At 35.4% G+C, this 16,883-nt stretch overlaps 1 protein-coding gene across 1 annotated transcript in view; it reads left to right on the forward strand.

Annotated features, from left to right (window-relative positions):
* The window catches only part of TEX11 (testis expressed 11), a 140,574-nt gene that overhangs the window by 14,252 nt on the left and 109,439 nt on the right, over positions 1-16,883 (forward strand). The window contains 3 exon segments of the mRNA XM_033110786.1: positions 5,623-5,703; positions 5,792-5,911; positions 13,941-14,021. Of these exon segments, the coding sequence (XP_032966677.1) occupies positions 5,623-5,703; positions 5,792-5,911; positions 13,941-14,021 (282 nt within the window).

Genomic DNA, 16,883 nt, shown 5'->3' on the forward strand with positions numbered 1-16,883 from the left:
TTTGCATCTATATTTATCAGAGACCTGCAATTTTTTGTATGTGTTGTTCTTGCCTGGTTTTGATATCAAGGTAATGTCAGCCTTGTAAAATGAATTAGGAAGTATTGTCTCTTCAATGTTTAAAAGACTTTGAAAGGGTTGGTATTAAATCTTCTTTGACTGTTTGGTAGAATTCACTGATGAAGCCATCTGGTCTTGGACTTTTGCTTTTTTGGGAGGTTTTTGATTACTGTTTCAATTTCATTACCATTAATTGGTCTATTTAGGTTTTCTGTTATACTTCTTCATGATTCAGTCTAGGAAGGTTATACATTTCTAAGTAGTTGTCCATTTTTTATAGGTTATTGAATTTGGTAGCATTTCATAGGATTTTTGTATAATCCTTTGTATTTCTGTGCTGTCTGTTGTAACTTCTCCTTTATTTCTGATTTTATTTGAGTCTTGTCATTTTTTTTAGTGAGTTTAGCCAGAGGTTTCTCAATTTAATTATCTTTTCAAAGAACCAGCTCTTTGTTTCATTAACTTTTTCCATTATCTTTTTGTTCTCCATTTCATTCTGCTCTTACTTTATTATTTCCTTACTTCTACTGACTTTGGGGTTTGTTCATTCTTCTTTTTCTAGTTCTTTAAGGTGTAATATTATATTGTTTATGTGATATTTTGATTGTTGCTTGAGGTAGACCTTTAATGCTATAAATTTTCCTCTTAATACAGCTTTTGTTGCATCCGCCAAATTTTGATATGTTGTATTTTCATTTTCATTTGTCTATCTTTTGATTGATCCCTTTCATTTCTTCTTTGACACAATAGTTGTTCAGTAGCATGTTGTTTAACTCCACATATTTGTGGTTTTTCCAGCTTTCTTCTTATAATTAATTTCCAGTTTCATACTGTTGTGGTTGGAAAATATACTTGGTATGATTTCAGTCTTCTTCAATTTTTTGAGACTAGTTTTGTGCCCTAAAATGTGGTCCATCCTTGAGAACGTTCTTTGTGCACTTGAGAAGAAGGTATATTATGTCATTTTGGGTTGGAGAGCTATATAAATAAAGCATATATCCATGTGGTCTGATGTGTCATTTAAGGCTGATATTTTTTAAAACGACTTTCTGTTTCGATGATCTATGGGGTAGTCAGGTTCCCTACTATAACTGTATTTTTCTCAGCTTCTTCATTTAGGTCTGTTAGTAATTGCTTTATATATATTGCTTCCAGGTTGGGTTCATACATTCTGAGGGTGCCAAAAAAATGTATACAAGTGGACACTTTGGTCAATGTTGCTCAAGCAGTAGTTCGCCATAATCAGAAGTGTGGACACTGATGGTAACAACTTTGAGCACCTCTTATCATTGCAGAAGTCAAACGTGACTTGTATTCATCTTTTGTTATTGGTATATATTGAGTATTACAATTTTAATACAGTTTTCCTTTCTTAAAATGTGTATACATTTTTTGGCACCCTCTCTATATATACATACATACACATTTACATACATATATATGTATATATATCGTCTTTTTGATGAATTGTCCTATCATTATAAAATGTCCACCTTTGTCTCTTGTTACCTTTTTTATCTTGATCTCTATTTTGTCTGATACAAGTACAGCTATACCCACTTTTCTCTCGATGCCATTTGATTGGAGTATCATCTTCCGCCCCTTCACTTTGAGCCTATGTTTGTCTTTGTAGCTGACATGCGCACGTCCTGAAGGCAACATATAGTAAGGTCTGTTTTTTTAATCTATCCCACTACTCTGTGCCTTTTGATTGGTGAGTTCATTCCAGTTACATTTAGGATGATTATTGATATATGAGTACTTACTACAGACATTTTACCTTTTGTCTTCTGGTTGTTCTGTATCTCCAATGTTACTTGTCCCTTGTGTTTCTGCCTGCTGTTTTTCTTTTTCATTTTTTTAAACATTTTTTTTTAAATTAAAATTTATTGGTGTAACAATGTTTAGTAAAGTTACATAGGTTTCAAGTGCACAATTCTGTAATAAATCATCTATATATCACATTGTGTGTTTACCACCCAGAGTCAGTTCTCCTTCCATCTGTCTGCTATTTTAGTTTGGTGGTTTTCTGTGATTTTTTCTTGTTTCCCCTTTCCTCATTATGTGTCTCAGTTCTAGATTTTTGTTTTGTGGTTATCATCAGGTTTATATAAAAAGGTTTCATACATACTGTAGTCCTTTTTCTTATGTTTGCATCTTAACTTCATTCACCTGTACAAGTTCAGTCCTTTTCCCTCTCCCCTTTTATGTTTTTGTTGTCATAAATTATCCCTTATTATGCTATGTGTTTGTTTCCAAATTGCAGAAGCTATAGTCTTTTTAAAAATCCTTTCCCCCCTTTAACCTTTATGTTTTAATTGTTTAATACCCTATTCTGAAATAAAGTTGCCATTTCCTGCTTTTGTCTGTTTATCATCTCACTCAGTGTTGTATCCTTTTATATTTTTGTTTCAGGTAGAAGAGCTCCGTTCAACATTTCCTGTAATGCGGGTCTTGTAAATTCCCTCAGCTTTTGATTATCTGGAAAAGTCTTTATTTCCGTTTCATGTCTAAAGGATAACTTTGCTGGACATACTCTTGGCTGGTGATTTTTCTCTTTCAGTAATTTGAATATTTGAGTCCACTTTCTCCTAGCTTGTAAAGTTTCTGCTGAAAAATACAATGATAAACTAATGGGATTTCTTTTTTTTTTTTTTTTAATTTATTTTTTTTAATGGGATTTCTTTGATAGATTACAGGTTTTTTTTCTTTGGTGCCTTGAGACGTCTTTCTTTGTCATTTACTTTTGACAGTTTTAATATAATGTGTCTTGGACAAGGTCCTTTTGCATTGAGATAATTAGGTATTCTGTTAGCTTCTTGAATTTGAGGGTTCAGTTCTTTTTCTAGGTTTGGGAAGTTCTCATTGATTACTTTGATTAGGCTCTCAGTTCACTTCTCCTTCTCATTCTCCTTCAGCTTCTCTTCTCCTCTGGCATACTCATTCTTCTTATATTTCTCTTTCTAATGGAGTCAGATAGTTCTCAGTGAGTTCTTCCATTTTTTGAAAAAAGTTTCAGTTCGCTCTTCATCCACCTCAGTTATTTCTGTCTTCAAGATCACTGATTCTCTCTTTCATCTGGCCTTCTGTATTTCTCTTGCTCTCTAATTCATTCTTCATCTCATTTATTGAGTTTTTCAGGTCTTGAATTTTTGCAGCTTTGTTTTTCACCTGGTAATGGGTGGCTGCTAGATCGTGGCCGCTACACCTCTGTGCTGCTTCTCTGCCCTGTTACTGGGTTTAGCTGCAATAGGTGCTGGCCACTGAGGCTGGGTTCGAGTTCTGCCATTATGGACCTTTGTGATTCTCAGCATAGGCTGCAACCCAACACTTCCACAACCATGTCAGCTAGGGCCATAGTTAGCACTGGACTGTATCTGCAGCTCCCATCTCAGTCCTTCCCCTCGTCCTGCTTCCTCTGCTCGTTCTGAAATGCCCACCTTCACATATCTCAATGTGTGGGATCCCTCAGATGTGTTTGTGTGTTTAGCAGGGAATCCTTTGTTGAATTATAGTTGTCTGACTTACTGTAACTTTAAGGGGAGAACCCAAGCGGTATGCTCAAGGGGTGGGGTCATCATGGTGCTTAAATCACTCTCAGATCTTGTGTCATCAGCTTATATGATCTATTTTTTGTGCTATGATAGATGAAGATTTATCTCATATTTTCTTATATTACCCCTCACTCTCTCTTGTTTTTGTTAGTTAAATTATACTATTTTTAATTTATCTGATGGCTACTTTTTGAAACTTTAAATAACATATTTTAAGTTTTTATTTCCTTTTCCATCAATTGTGGAGAGTGTGTCTTTACTTTCCACTCTGAAGTATTAGTACCTTTACCATTCTCTCTACTTTTCCTCGCCTTTAACCTTCCAACTTCTGTCACCTCTAACACTTGCATTTTTTGCTTTGTTGACTTCAAAGAATGAAAATTAAAAGGAACATTTTATTGATTGTGACTACTGTTTAATTCTGTGGATAATAATGATATTTCTCTTTATGTTTCCATATGCTTGCTCTCTTAATTTTATTTCCTCAGGTATTTTTCTATTTGTTGAGTATGATGTCCTTTCATAGTATTGGTTTCACTCAATTCCTTGGTAGCTTTCTGCAAATATTGTGTCATACAAGTTACTATAATCTGAATCCAGTTACTGATGGAGAGAGGTAGGACTGGATGTTTTGCATTGATCTGGGTTGTCAGCCACCTGGAACTCTATTTTTCTCCAGGCTAAGTGATTGTACTCACTGTTCCCCCCGGGGGAGGAGGAGAGAAGATACCTCTTGTGGGGAAGTGAGCTGCCTGATACTCCTACTGTTCACATCCAGAATATTTCCACATTTTGCATTTTTGTGAATTTTGGTATGTGAGTGAGTTTTAGCTTCATCCCATTTGCAGTCTATTTTTCAGAAGTTTCTCATTCATTCAGGTCAACTGAAAATGCCCCTTATTTTCCAGGACTCTTATTGAATAAGAAAAATACGTATATATTTTCCCCTATTTGTAGAGAATATATATAAATCCCTAAAATCACACACACATATATATATACGTATATATATATATATACGTGTATATATGTAAAATATGTGATATACATATATTATAATGTATACGTGATATCACATATATCCTGTCTAGGGATTTGAAGTATATAAAATTTATAGTAAAATTTATAATATGTTTATATGCTATATAAAAAATTATCATAAAATGTATAGTATGTAAAATTATATATGTAAATATATCCATACAGTTTCTAGGGATTTACTGTAGAAAGGGTGGCTGTAGTGTGTGCTCAATCCTCCATCTGCCTCCATCTTGATTCAGTTCTTGTTTGCTTGTATAGCATTTGTGCATAGTACATATCAACTATTTATTTAGATGTCTGTCAGTTGTGATACTGTAAGTTCCTTCAGGGTTCCTGGCATATAAAGGATACTTAATGAACATTTGTTGGATTAATAAAAATTTTATTAGAGATGTAATTAAAAACTAGAACCCACATGTGTTGACTTGTAGTTTAACGCTTAACATATTTCTTTAAGTACATGAAGAATTCATTTTTCAAAACTTTATCTTCCTATCTGAATTATCCCAATGTCTTTTAATATTTCCTTAGAAGATGTGTTTTCAAGTCTATTAATTTTTTATTCTTGCTTTTCTTAAGACTATTTCTCTTACAGAGTTCAAAGCAGAACACAGAACTGTAATAAATGCTGACTGTTACATTTTTGTTTTCTGTGGATTACACTACTGAACATGGGCAGAAAATTAGATACTTTCCCCAGTACTCTCCTCAACCAGTTTGGAGGAGGTGTAATTTTTTAAAAACAAATTATTTTCTAGGGACAGCCGCTTGGCTCAGTTGGCTAGAGCGCAATGCTCATAACACGAAGGTTGCCGGTTCGATCCCTACATGGGCCACTGTGAGCTGCGCCCTCCACAAGTAGATTGAGATAACTACTTGACTTGAAGCTGATGGGTCCTGGAAAAACACGCTTAAAAAAATAAATAGAAGTTTAAAAAAACATTATTTTCTAATTTCTCTCTTCCAGATGAATATGAAAACAGGAAAAGGATGGGTGGATGTTGGAAATCCTTTGATGGCTGATGAATTTTTTCAAGCTACCATGGCTGTAAGTTACCACTTATTTTTAGTTTTGGCAATTATTAGTAATAGTTGCAGTGATTTTTATTATTTTATCGTGTTGTTTTATTTTCCAGGGTCTGGAGCACTTATATAACATTATAATGCAGAAGAGCTCCACTGAGGCCCACCTGACTATGCAGAAGATTGCTGTGGAGAGAGACGTTTTCAAAGTGCTTTCGTACCAAGCAGAGTCAGTAGGTATCATAGTCACCAGGGCCTCAGGGCAAGGCATTTTGTACGTATATATGCAAAAGTGATGAGATGTAACCTATTAGAAGAAGGTCAGGTGTCACTGGCATTTTAGAAGATGTTATTTGACCCTTTTTATCTCCGTTTCATATCTGAAGGTAACATTCTGATAGTGATTGGTATCTGTGTGGGGGTGGGTGAGGTTGGAAAAACTGATATATAACTAAATATCATTTTAACACTGCATGTAATGTTTATCATTTATCTATGGCAGTAGCCTCTACTTGAAACACCTGTCTCTGTTTGTGACTCGCTTACATTCACAGTCTGCCTAAAATATTTGCCTGAAATGAGCCTTCTCATTTGCAGTTGTTCTGAGGTTTTTGCTGATGTTTTCTAAAAGTCTGCCGCTATCAGTGTTCAAAGTTGTACTTTACCTGTGTTTGGCTTTTGGGTTTCCTCCGTTTATCACTATACAGTTAGGTGTGCATTTTTAGTTGATAAAATGTAAGCTGTGATGAGTTTGTGTTCTGTAATTATGTAATTCTAGAAATGAAAGACCTTAAACATCATTTAGTATAATCCTCTTATTTCTATTTTTAACATTTATTGAGATATAATTCATATACTATAAAATTCACACATGTAAAATGTACAGTTCAATGGCTTTAGTATATTCAAAAAAATGTGCAATATTTGCCACCATCTAAGTTTAAAATATTTTCATCACCCCAAGAAGAAGCCCCCTACCCATTACCAGTCACTCCCCATTCCTCCCGACCCTAGCCCTGTCAGCCACTAATCTGCTTTCTATCTGTATAGGTTTACCTATTACGGACATTTCATATAAGTGAAATCATAACAATAAATACCAGTGTGTGATTAGCTTCTTTCACTAGCATGTTTTCATGGTTAATCCATGGAGTAGCATGTATCAGTACTTCATTCCTTTTTATGGCCAAATAATATTCCATTGTATGGATAGACTACATTTGTTTATCCATTCATACATTCATGGATATTTGAGTTGTTTTCAATTTGTGGCTATTACGAATAATTCTACTGTGAATATTCATGTACACAATTTTTTTTGTGTACATGTTTTTATTTCTCTTGGACATATAGCTCAGAGTAGAATTGCTGAATAACATGGTAACTCTATATTTAACTTTTTGTGAAACTGCTGGACCGTTTTCCACAGTGGCTGTACCATTTTAGACTTCTACCAGTAGTGTATGAAGGCTCCAGTTTCTCCATATCTAAGAGTTTTACAGTTTTAGCACTTATATTTATATCTATGATCTGATTCAAATTAATTTTCGGTTATGGTGTGAGGTGGGTGTACATCTTCATTCTTTTGCATGTGGATATCCATTTGTCCTAACACCATTTATTGAAGAGACTATTCTTTTCCCTTTGAATGGTCTTGGCACCCTTGTCAAAAATCAGTTGATCATAAATGTGCGAGTTTATTTCTATACTCTTGATTCTATTCCATTCATCTATATATTTGTCCTTATGCCAGTACCACACTGTCTTGATTACAGTAGCTGTGTAGTAAAGTTTTGGAAATCAGAAAGTGTGATTCCTCCAACTTAGTTATTTTTCATGATTATTTTGACTATTCTGGGTCTCTTGCATTTCCATATGCATTTTTAGGATAAGCTTTTCCACTTATGTAAAGAAGACAGCTGGGATTTTCATAGAGATAGCATTGAATCGGGTCAATTTGAGGAATATTTCCATCTCAGGAATATTAAGTATTCTGATCTATGAATATGGGATGGCTTTCCATTTATATAGGATTTGTTTAGTTCCTTCTTGTTTTGTAAAGGATGAAATTGACTCTCTTTCCATTTCTTTGTGTCTTCTTCAATTTCTTTCAACAATGTCATGTAGTTTGCAGTGTATGGGTCTTTCACCTTTTTGGTTAAATTTATCCCAAGGTATTTTATTTTATTTTTTTAAATCTGTTTTTAGCTATTTTCAATGTTGTTTTTTTTTGGGGGGGGGGAGGGGAACAGGACTTTATTGGGGAACAGTGTGTGCTTCCAGGCCTTTTTTCCAAGTCAAGTTGTTGTCCGTTCAATCTTAGTTGTGGAGGGTACAGTTCAGCTCCAAGTTGTTGTCCTTTCAGTCTTAGTTGTGGAGGGTGCAGCTCAGGTCCAGTTGCTGTTGCTAGTTGCAGGGGGCACAGCCCACCATCCCTTGCAGGAGTCGAACTGGCAACCTTGTGGTTGAGAGGATGCGCTCCAACCAACTGAGCCATCCGGGAGGCAGCTCAGCTCAAGGTGCCGTGTTCAATCTTAGTTGCAGGGGGCGGAGCCCACCATCCCTTGAGGGACTCAAGGAGTTGAACTGGCAACCTTGTGGTTGAGAGCCCACTGGCCCATGTGGGAATTGAACTGGCAGCCTTCGGAGTTAGGAGCATGGAGCCCTAACTGCCTGAGCCACCGGGCTGGTCCGGTATTTTATTATTTTTGTCGCTATTGTAAATGGGATTGTTTTCTGAATTTCTGGTTTTTCATTGTTAGTATATAGAAGTGCAGCAGATTTTTGTATACTGATTTTGTACCCTGAAACTTGACTGTATTTGTTTATTTCTAATAGTTTTTTTGTGGAGTCTTTAGGGTTTTCTGTATATAAAATCATGTCATCTGCAAATAGTGACAACTTCTTCCTTTCCAATTTGGATGCCTTTTATTTTTCTTGTCTGATTGCTCTAGATAGGATGATGAAAATGTTCTGGGAATTAGATAGTGGTGATGGTTGCACAACCTCTTGACTATACCAAAAACCACTGAATTGTGTACTTTTCTTATTTTTCAATTAGAAGTGACATACATATATTAGTTTCAGGTATAGAACATAGTGATTAGACATTTACATAACTTATGAAGTGATCAGCCTGTTAAGTCTAGTACCCACCTGACACCATACATAATTGTATAGTATTATTGACTATAGTCCCTGTGCTGTACTTTACATACCTGTGACTGTTTTAGAACTGCCAATTTGTACTGCCAATTAATCCTTGCACCTTTTTTCACCCAACCCTCCAACCCCCTCCTGTCTGGCAGCCATTAGTTTGTTCTCTGTATCTATGAGTTTTTATGTTTTCTTTGTTCATTTATTTTGTTTTTTAGATTCCACATATAAGTAAAATCATATAGTATTTGTCTTTTTCTGTTTGACTTACTTCATTTAGCATAATACCCTCTAGGTACATCCATGTAACCCAGCAATTCCACTTCTGGGTATTTATCTGAAGAAATCCAAAACACTAGTTCCAAAAGATATATATGACTATGTTCAGCATTATTTACAATAGCCAAGATCTGGAAGCAACCTAAGTGTTATCGATAGATGATTGGATAAAGATGTGATACATATACACGTATACAATGGGATATTACTCATTCATTAAAAAAAAATGAAATCCTGCCATTTGCAACAACGTGAATTGCGTGCACTTTAAATTGGTGAATTTTATTGTCTATGAATTATATCACACACAAAAAAAGCCCTGCGAATGAGGCTTTTCCATGGAGCTGCCAGACTGGTCAACTAGTGACAATTTTCTTCGGTGATGGGGATTTTTTGAACCCTCCAAACTCATTTTGTTTTTTTGCAGTAGCTGCTAAGCTACCATTTTTCACAGCTAATGTGGTCCCCAATTTGCTGATTTTCAGGGCTATTGCAGGGCTGCAGAGAGGGAGATAAAAATGGGCAACTTAAATACCTCAGAGCTTGCTGTCTCACTGAGATTCTTTTATTCAAGAAAAATCAGCTCATTTTCTTGCGTAAATATGTCTCAGATTGTTGCAAGCCCTTGTTTAATGTCCAGGATTCTGAAAAAGTTCATTTTGACAATTTTTGCCAGTGTTGTCATTGCTTTTCTGGAGCAATGACGTTTCAGAGTTCTTTAATCCACCATGCTAGGAATGATTCTCCTAAAACTGATTTCCGTATGTTGATCTTTTATTCTGTATCTTTGCTGAACACTCAGTAGTTCCAGATTCTTTTTGGTAAATTCATTGGAATTGTCTGTGTAGACTATCTGCCATCCATAGATAGGGACAGCTTTATTTCTTTACAATTTGTATACCTTGTATTTCCTGTTCCAGCCTTATTGTGCTGGCTTGGACTTTTAATACCATATTGAATAAGAGTGGTGAGGACGAATGTGATTTTTTTTTTTAGACATGTTGTAATGGAATGTGTCAACCTTTGGTAGATCTACATAACCTAGTCAACCAATATATTCCAAATTACCAACTCAGGTTGTTACAAAATTATGCATAGGTAAAATAGCCATTCAAAGTGTATGTAAGCTAGATCCATGATTTTAATGTAAACAGTGTTTGAATAGTCCATTGGTATAGTTCTAGAATTCACATTGCAGCCAACCTTTAAGAAACTTGCACTTGCTGAGTTTTGGTGTTGTAGCAGAGAAGATCCACAATGTCTCAATATCCACAATTATCTGAAAAGACTATTTTCCAACTACATATATGTGTGACACTGGATTTTCTTCATATACTTCAACCAAAACAACATTGCAATATGTGTAAAGCAGAAGCAGCTATGAGAACCCAGGTGTTCTATTCAACCAGACATTAATAGATTGTAAAAATGTGATATAGTGGTACTCTTCTGCTCTTTTTATTTAATGTTTAGAAAATACAGTTAGTTTTCACAAAATATGTTATTTATATTAATATAATACTCATTTATTTTTCAGTGAATACATAAATATTTTTATATTTTTCAGTTTTAATTTCTAATATGGTAAATATTGATAGCTGTAACCTAGATAAACAAAATCCCTTTGATTCCTCAATAAGTTTTAGGAGTTGTAGGAGTCCTGAAACCAAAAACTCAGAACTATTCGTGTAGGATTGTTCAAGAGCTGTGATTCTCAAACTATCGTCTCTGGACCAGCAGCACAAATATGTGTATCACCTGGGAACCTGTTAGAAATGCAAATTATTGGGTGCCACCCCAGGCCCAGTTGTTCAAAATCCGGGAGGTAAAAGCCCAATAATCTGTGTTTCAGCAAGCCTTCCGAATAATTCTGTTATATGCTAAAAGTTGAGAGCCATTAATAGACTGTATTATGTCAGGATGTTTGACAATGAGAAGAAAAATCGAGTTGTAGCTACTGAGAGAAGCATGGTCAAAGGAAGTTTATTTTCAAAATAGAGTATGAGCATATTATAGGTAGAACATAAAAAAAAAGGGAGAAGAAGATGGGAGGAGTTGGATAAAGAGGAGGGAGGTTAAACGATGGGGCATAAACCAGAAGGAGATGGAAACAAATCTGATCAAGTGTGTGTATAGAGGGCTAAACATTTATTTAGTGCTTGCTATATGAGTCAGTGCTCTGTGCACTAGAGATAAAAAGGTCAATAACTTGCATATGTGGCACCTCTCTCCTAGGAACTTAAGGGAGGTGTAGATGTGGAAACAGATACATTACAACAGGGTAATTGCTTTAAAAGAAATATGAATGAAGTTCCACAGTAAAACAAAGGATGAACAGCCATGTTTGCTGTGAAAATTAACAAGACTGTTTCTGGTAAGGAAAGGGACATAAGATATTTTGAATTGCAGAGGAGAATTAGATGTTGGATAATGGAGCTCATGAGTTCTTTCTGTTAAGGTGGGAGGTGGAGTAATTTTGGGCAAGCTGCAGTAGCAGGATGTGGCATGCTATGGAGCCCTTGAAGAATATGAAAAAGGGCTTGCACATGTGTGTGGAAAATGTCCTAAGGAAATCAACAGAGAAGGAAACTAAGTGGTACCTACTATACACTTGACATGCACTGGGAGCTGTAACATTTTTGGTTGCTGAGCTGAAGCGATGGTCTGGTTGAAGTTAGCATAAACTTGTAGTAGGTCCATTCGGCAGAGTTTACTGCCTTTGGATTGACTGTGTTGTCATTATCACTTAGCAGCATAGTAGGTGATGGTCAGTCTAGCATTTAATTCCTTGCATGATGGAGCATCTCCAACCTTGGAGCCTTTTTTTTCTCTTCCAAGGAAGGGCAAACCTAAGTTCCTTGATCCATCAGTATGAGGTATGATGCTTTACAGATCTGCTAGGTTATGATTTCACAGAGGTTTCCTCTCTTCACCAGCAGTGAGTACAACATAAGAGCAGATAACCTCCTTGGTTCTAATTCTTGGCACTGATGGTAGTTTTGACTGCTAAAATTGTTCACATTTTTGTATGTTGCCTTACAGTTTACAGAATATTTTACATCTGTGGTCTCATTTGATCCTCCTAAGATCAATCCTATGTGGTAGAAATTACTATCCCTATTTTACATTTAGGGAAATTGAGGCTCCAAGAGGTTGTAACTTGCCTGGGGTCACTGAGCAATGAAGTGGAAAAGCTGGGAATGCAAAGCCCATTTTCTTTTTACGATATCAGCATAGGCTGGGCATCATCCCAGACCTAATGGACCAGATTCTCCCAGTAGTGGGACCTGCGCATGTGATTTTCAAAGACATCATGCTGCCTTTTCCTTAAGACTTCTTTGTCTGAATTCTCTATCTTTTGGATTTGAAATGTTGATTTCTGGCCGTACACGTGAATGAATTTTCAGAACTAGTTTGAATTATAGAGCTTTGATATCATCTAAAATCTGGTTAACGATAGACACTTTATGGATTCTTTGAGCATTAAAGGCTTATATTGTTTTATATGTTATACGAACAGAAACTACTATCCTCCAATATGGGGTTTATCACTCAGCATTTCTTTTTTATAAAAAGATTTTCTCCACCTTGAATAATGAATCAATCAGCAAGTATATTCATCATTTATTTGTATAGATATGAATATTATTTTATATTTGTAGATAATTGAAATTTGGCTTCTTGAGGCTCTTGTGTTTGTGATTTATTTTCTCCTTTAACATAATGTAGTATTGAAGCCTTAGAGGAGAGAATCTACTTAGTAAGATGTCAAGCTTAATATTTAGCAGGTAGAGGAGAAAACTGGAGAGAAGCCGGCTTCTTATATTTTTAAATTTTTCTTCTCTACTCAATTAATTTTCTTATCTAAAGCACAAGAATATTTGACACCACATAAGGAAGAGGGAAAAAAAGGCAAATGTAGGGATATTTTTCTCCTACAAAGTACACTATAAAATTATTTTCTTGTATATGTCCATGTTTTTTTTTTTAAATAGGCCTTGTCAGCTAAATTTTTTTTTTAATTAAAGTTTATTGGGGTGACAATTGTTAGTAAAGTTATATAGATTTCAGGTGTACAATTCTGTAATACATCATTTATATATCACATCGTGTGTTCACCACCCAAAGTCAATTATCTTTCCATCACCATATATTTGCAGCTAAATTCTTAAATGACTAAAACAAGCCTTTTTGACAAGTACCTACGTAATGTGAAATTGATGTTTTTGTTCAATTGAGGGTGTTCAGTCATAGAATGGTAGAGCTGAAAGGACTCTTAGAGATAAGCTAGTACAGTGTCCTCATTTTATAGATGAGGAAACTGCAGTCAGAGGTTCAAGGTTATACATAATAAATATGAGAGGAGCTCTTCTGAATCCAAGACCAGAGCCAGAGTGTACTAAACTGCCTTTCATAGCAGGCATTCGTTCGCAGCAGTTGAGACCATGAGGTTATTGTGGGTCTGTTATAGGACAACACACGTCTGTTTTCCAATGTGGAGATAAATACAAGAGCTCTTCAAGCTGGGGAAGCGTCTACTAGACATGGCATTATACTATAGGATTCTACATCACTTCTGGCGTTTCCAGAAAAAGGAAATGACTCCCAGTCATTCAGTGTCACCTCTGTGTTACCCATGATTCTTGTCACTTATTTCTCTGTATTTTGACCTGGCTATTGTGTTTAGCTAGACCAACTAGTGTTGCGAAAAGAATTAGAAAACAAATGAAGGCTTTTTAACACCAGTTAAAATACATTAAAATTGACTTATAGACAAATAGCTTGTTTCATTTTAACCAGTTATTGACTTTTTTTCCCCTTTCCTAGGCAATTGCTCAAGATGATTTTCCAAGAGCATCTACATGTGTAATGCGCTGTAAAGATATGTTGATGAGGCTCCCTAAAATGGTAAGGGAAACTTCTGCTTTTATTCTTCAAGAGTTTGAAAATATATCAAGTTTTAGGAAGAATTATTGCTGCTTTCTGCAACCCTTTCAGTTCCACTGCGCTGATCTTTGAAATATTTTGCGTGCTTTCTTCTATACTAGAAAGAGTGTTTTAAAAAGCAATGTGGGTTATTTCTTAACATTTCTTTGCTTTCCTTTTTATTGTCAAACCTTTCTGATAATATTTCCTCATATTTCATGCTCTGAGATGAAAGAAAAAAAAATGAATTTATTTCCCTGCTGATAAGGTTGACAGCAGTTAATCAGATCACTGCCATAGTATTTTTCTATATTGGGATTTGGAGGTGTCAGAGATTTGATAGGATAAATAAAGCCTGCATCCCAGACTTCATCTCATCAAAATTCCAGAGTTGATAAGTTTTTATTTCTCTACTTTATCTCCCTTTTCCATTCTTTCTCCCCTGTTTTCAATGCCCATGCCTACTTCAGTGTTTACTATCACAGAGGGAATCGATAACAAAAATATCTTTGGGAGATAACAGAGATAGGGAGAATGTTCCCAAGGCTCCATAAATTGTACCTGCTTGTGATATAGGTCTTACTTTTTCTCTAAGTTCTGTGTTATAATACAGAACTGGATTCCGTAAATATTGCTGTATTGCCAATTATATGCTAGGTACTCTTCTCAGCTTTAAAATTTTTAAAGTAATTTCATGTTTACAAAAATGTTACAAGAATAGTTCAAAGAACTGCTGTACATAGCATAATGTTCTCTAGGTCCATCCATATTGTTACAAATGGTAATATTTCATTTTTCTTTATGGCTGCGTAATACTCCATTGTATAAATGTACCACCTGTTTCTTAATCCAGTCGTCTACCGATAGGCTAAAAAAAAAACTCCTGTACACCCTTTGTCCAGAGAACCCCATTCAAGTTTCCCAATACTGTCCTTGGTACAAACTGGGTTCAATCTAGGACTGCACCTGGTCTCTCTAGTCTCTTTGAATTTGTAACACTTCGTCACTCTTGCCTTAACTTTCATGATCTTGGCAGTTTTGAAGATTACAGACCAGCCATTTTATAGACCATAGCTTAAATTTTATTTTTAGTTAAAAAATTGTTTTATTCCCATATAAATTGGCCATATAACGTTGTGTAAATTTGAGGTGTGTGATGTGTTGGTTTGATACATTTATATATTGCAACATGATTAATAGCATTAGCTAACACCTTTATCAGGTCACAAATTATCATTTCTTTTTTGTGTTGAAAACAGCTAAGATCTAGTCTCTTAGCAATGTTGAAATTTATAATACAGGACTGTTGACTATGTTGTGCATTAGATGGCCAGGACTGGTTTCACATTTGTACCCTTCAACATCTCCCTGATTCCCCCACGCTTAATTTGGGTTTGTTCAAAGTTTCCTCATGATTAAACCAGGTTATGAATTTGGGGCCAGAAAATCACAGAAGTGATTCTGTGTTCTCATGGCTTCCAATTGAGTGGCATACAGGATCCATTATTCTATTATTGGTGGTGCTACCTTTGATTTCTTGATTAAAATGGGATCTTACAGGTTTCTCTGTGGTAAACACACATATTTTCCCTTTGTTATTCATAAATCTTTTGTGGGGTGATACTTTGAGACTATTTAAAATCCAATTTCTCATCCCACTTTTACCATTCATTGATATTTATTGCCTAAATTAGTAATATGATGGTTGACAACTGGCTACTTTTATAATTCCATCTTTTTATATGTATTACTTGATATTCTATACTACATTTTTATTGCAATTCCCTGAAAACACGAAATTCCCCATTTTAACCGTTTAAGTGTACAATTCAGTGGCATTAAGTACATTCACAATACTGTACAACCTGCAGCTACTTTTGCACCAACCTAATAGATGCTCTCTCACCCTCCTTGGGCTCTGACTTTCTATGCTCGTCCCCTGTGTAGATGAACAATACTTTCTTATACTAGAAGGCTTGCGTAGAATCTTATCAAGGAAACTACGTAGCCCCCAGAATCTCTGTAATTTTCCCCTCTGGAAAATTATAGAACTATAAAAAGAAGTTCCTAACAAGCCTGTAATTCAGCTGGCTACTGTTACAAAGAAGAGAAAGTGCATGAAAACTGGGTACGAGGCATGGCTGACTTGACATGAGGATGTCTCTAGTCCTTGGAAGAGGAATTTATGAAATTGATTTTATTTTAAAAATCAGAAATCTAAAAACCTACTCTAAAGCAAGTTAAACTTAGCGTCTATGTTAAAGTAAGTATATGCCACACAACACTTCTAGGAGTTTGATGGAGGTGTTGTGAAATCAAATAATGAAATGGTTGGAAATAATTGGTTTAGTGCCTAGCTTCTATAGGTACATAGTGAAGCACCAGTTGACTGGAATAATTGGGTCATAGTGATATTTTGTGTAACTGAACTTTGTTTAGTGAGAGTTGGAAAATTCTTCCTATTTGAACAATTATTTAAAAAATGTTTGCATATGTTTACCTACTTTGGTAAGTAGAACACAGAGACTTTCTTTGATATTTAAGACTTAAAATTACTCAAAACAAGTTTTGTGATATATGTACAGCATTGTAAAAGGAGATACTTATCAGTGTGGCTAGTGGTGAGACACTTCACTGCTGATAATCAGTGTCCTCATTTGTCAAATGAGTGTATGACAACATGGTCTCAAATGTCCCTTCAGTACAAAAATGCCTAGTCTTCAATTTACCGAAACCCTGGGCCATGGCCCAGACTGTATGTGTGTCTGTTTATATTTTTATAGCAAAAACCTCTGTTAGCAGATTGTTTTCTTAGTTTTTCCCTATTTCTCCTCAAGGTTTGAA

Source organism: Rhinolophus ferrumequinum, chromosome X (genome assembly GCF_004115265.2).
Source record: "Rhinolophus ferrumequinum isolate MPI-CBG mRhiFer1 chromosome X, mRhiFer1_v1.p, whole genome shotgun sequence".
In the NCBI taxonomy this organism is placed as follows: Eukaryota; Metazoa; Chordata; class Mammalia; order Chiroptera; family Rhinolophidae; genus Rhinolophus; species Rhinolophus ferrumequinum.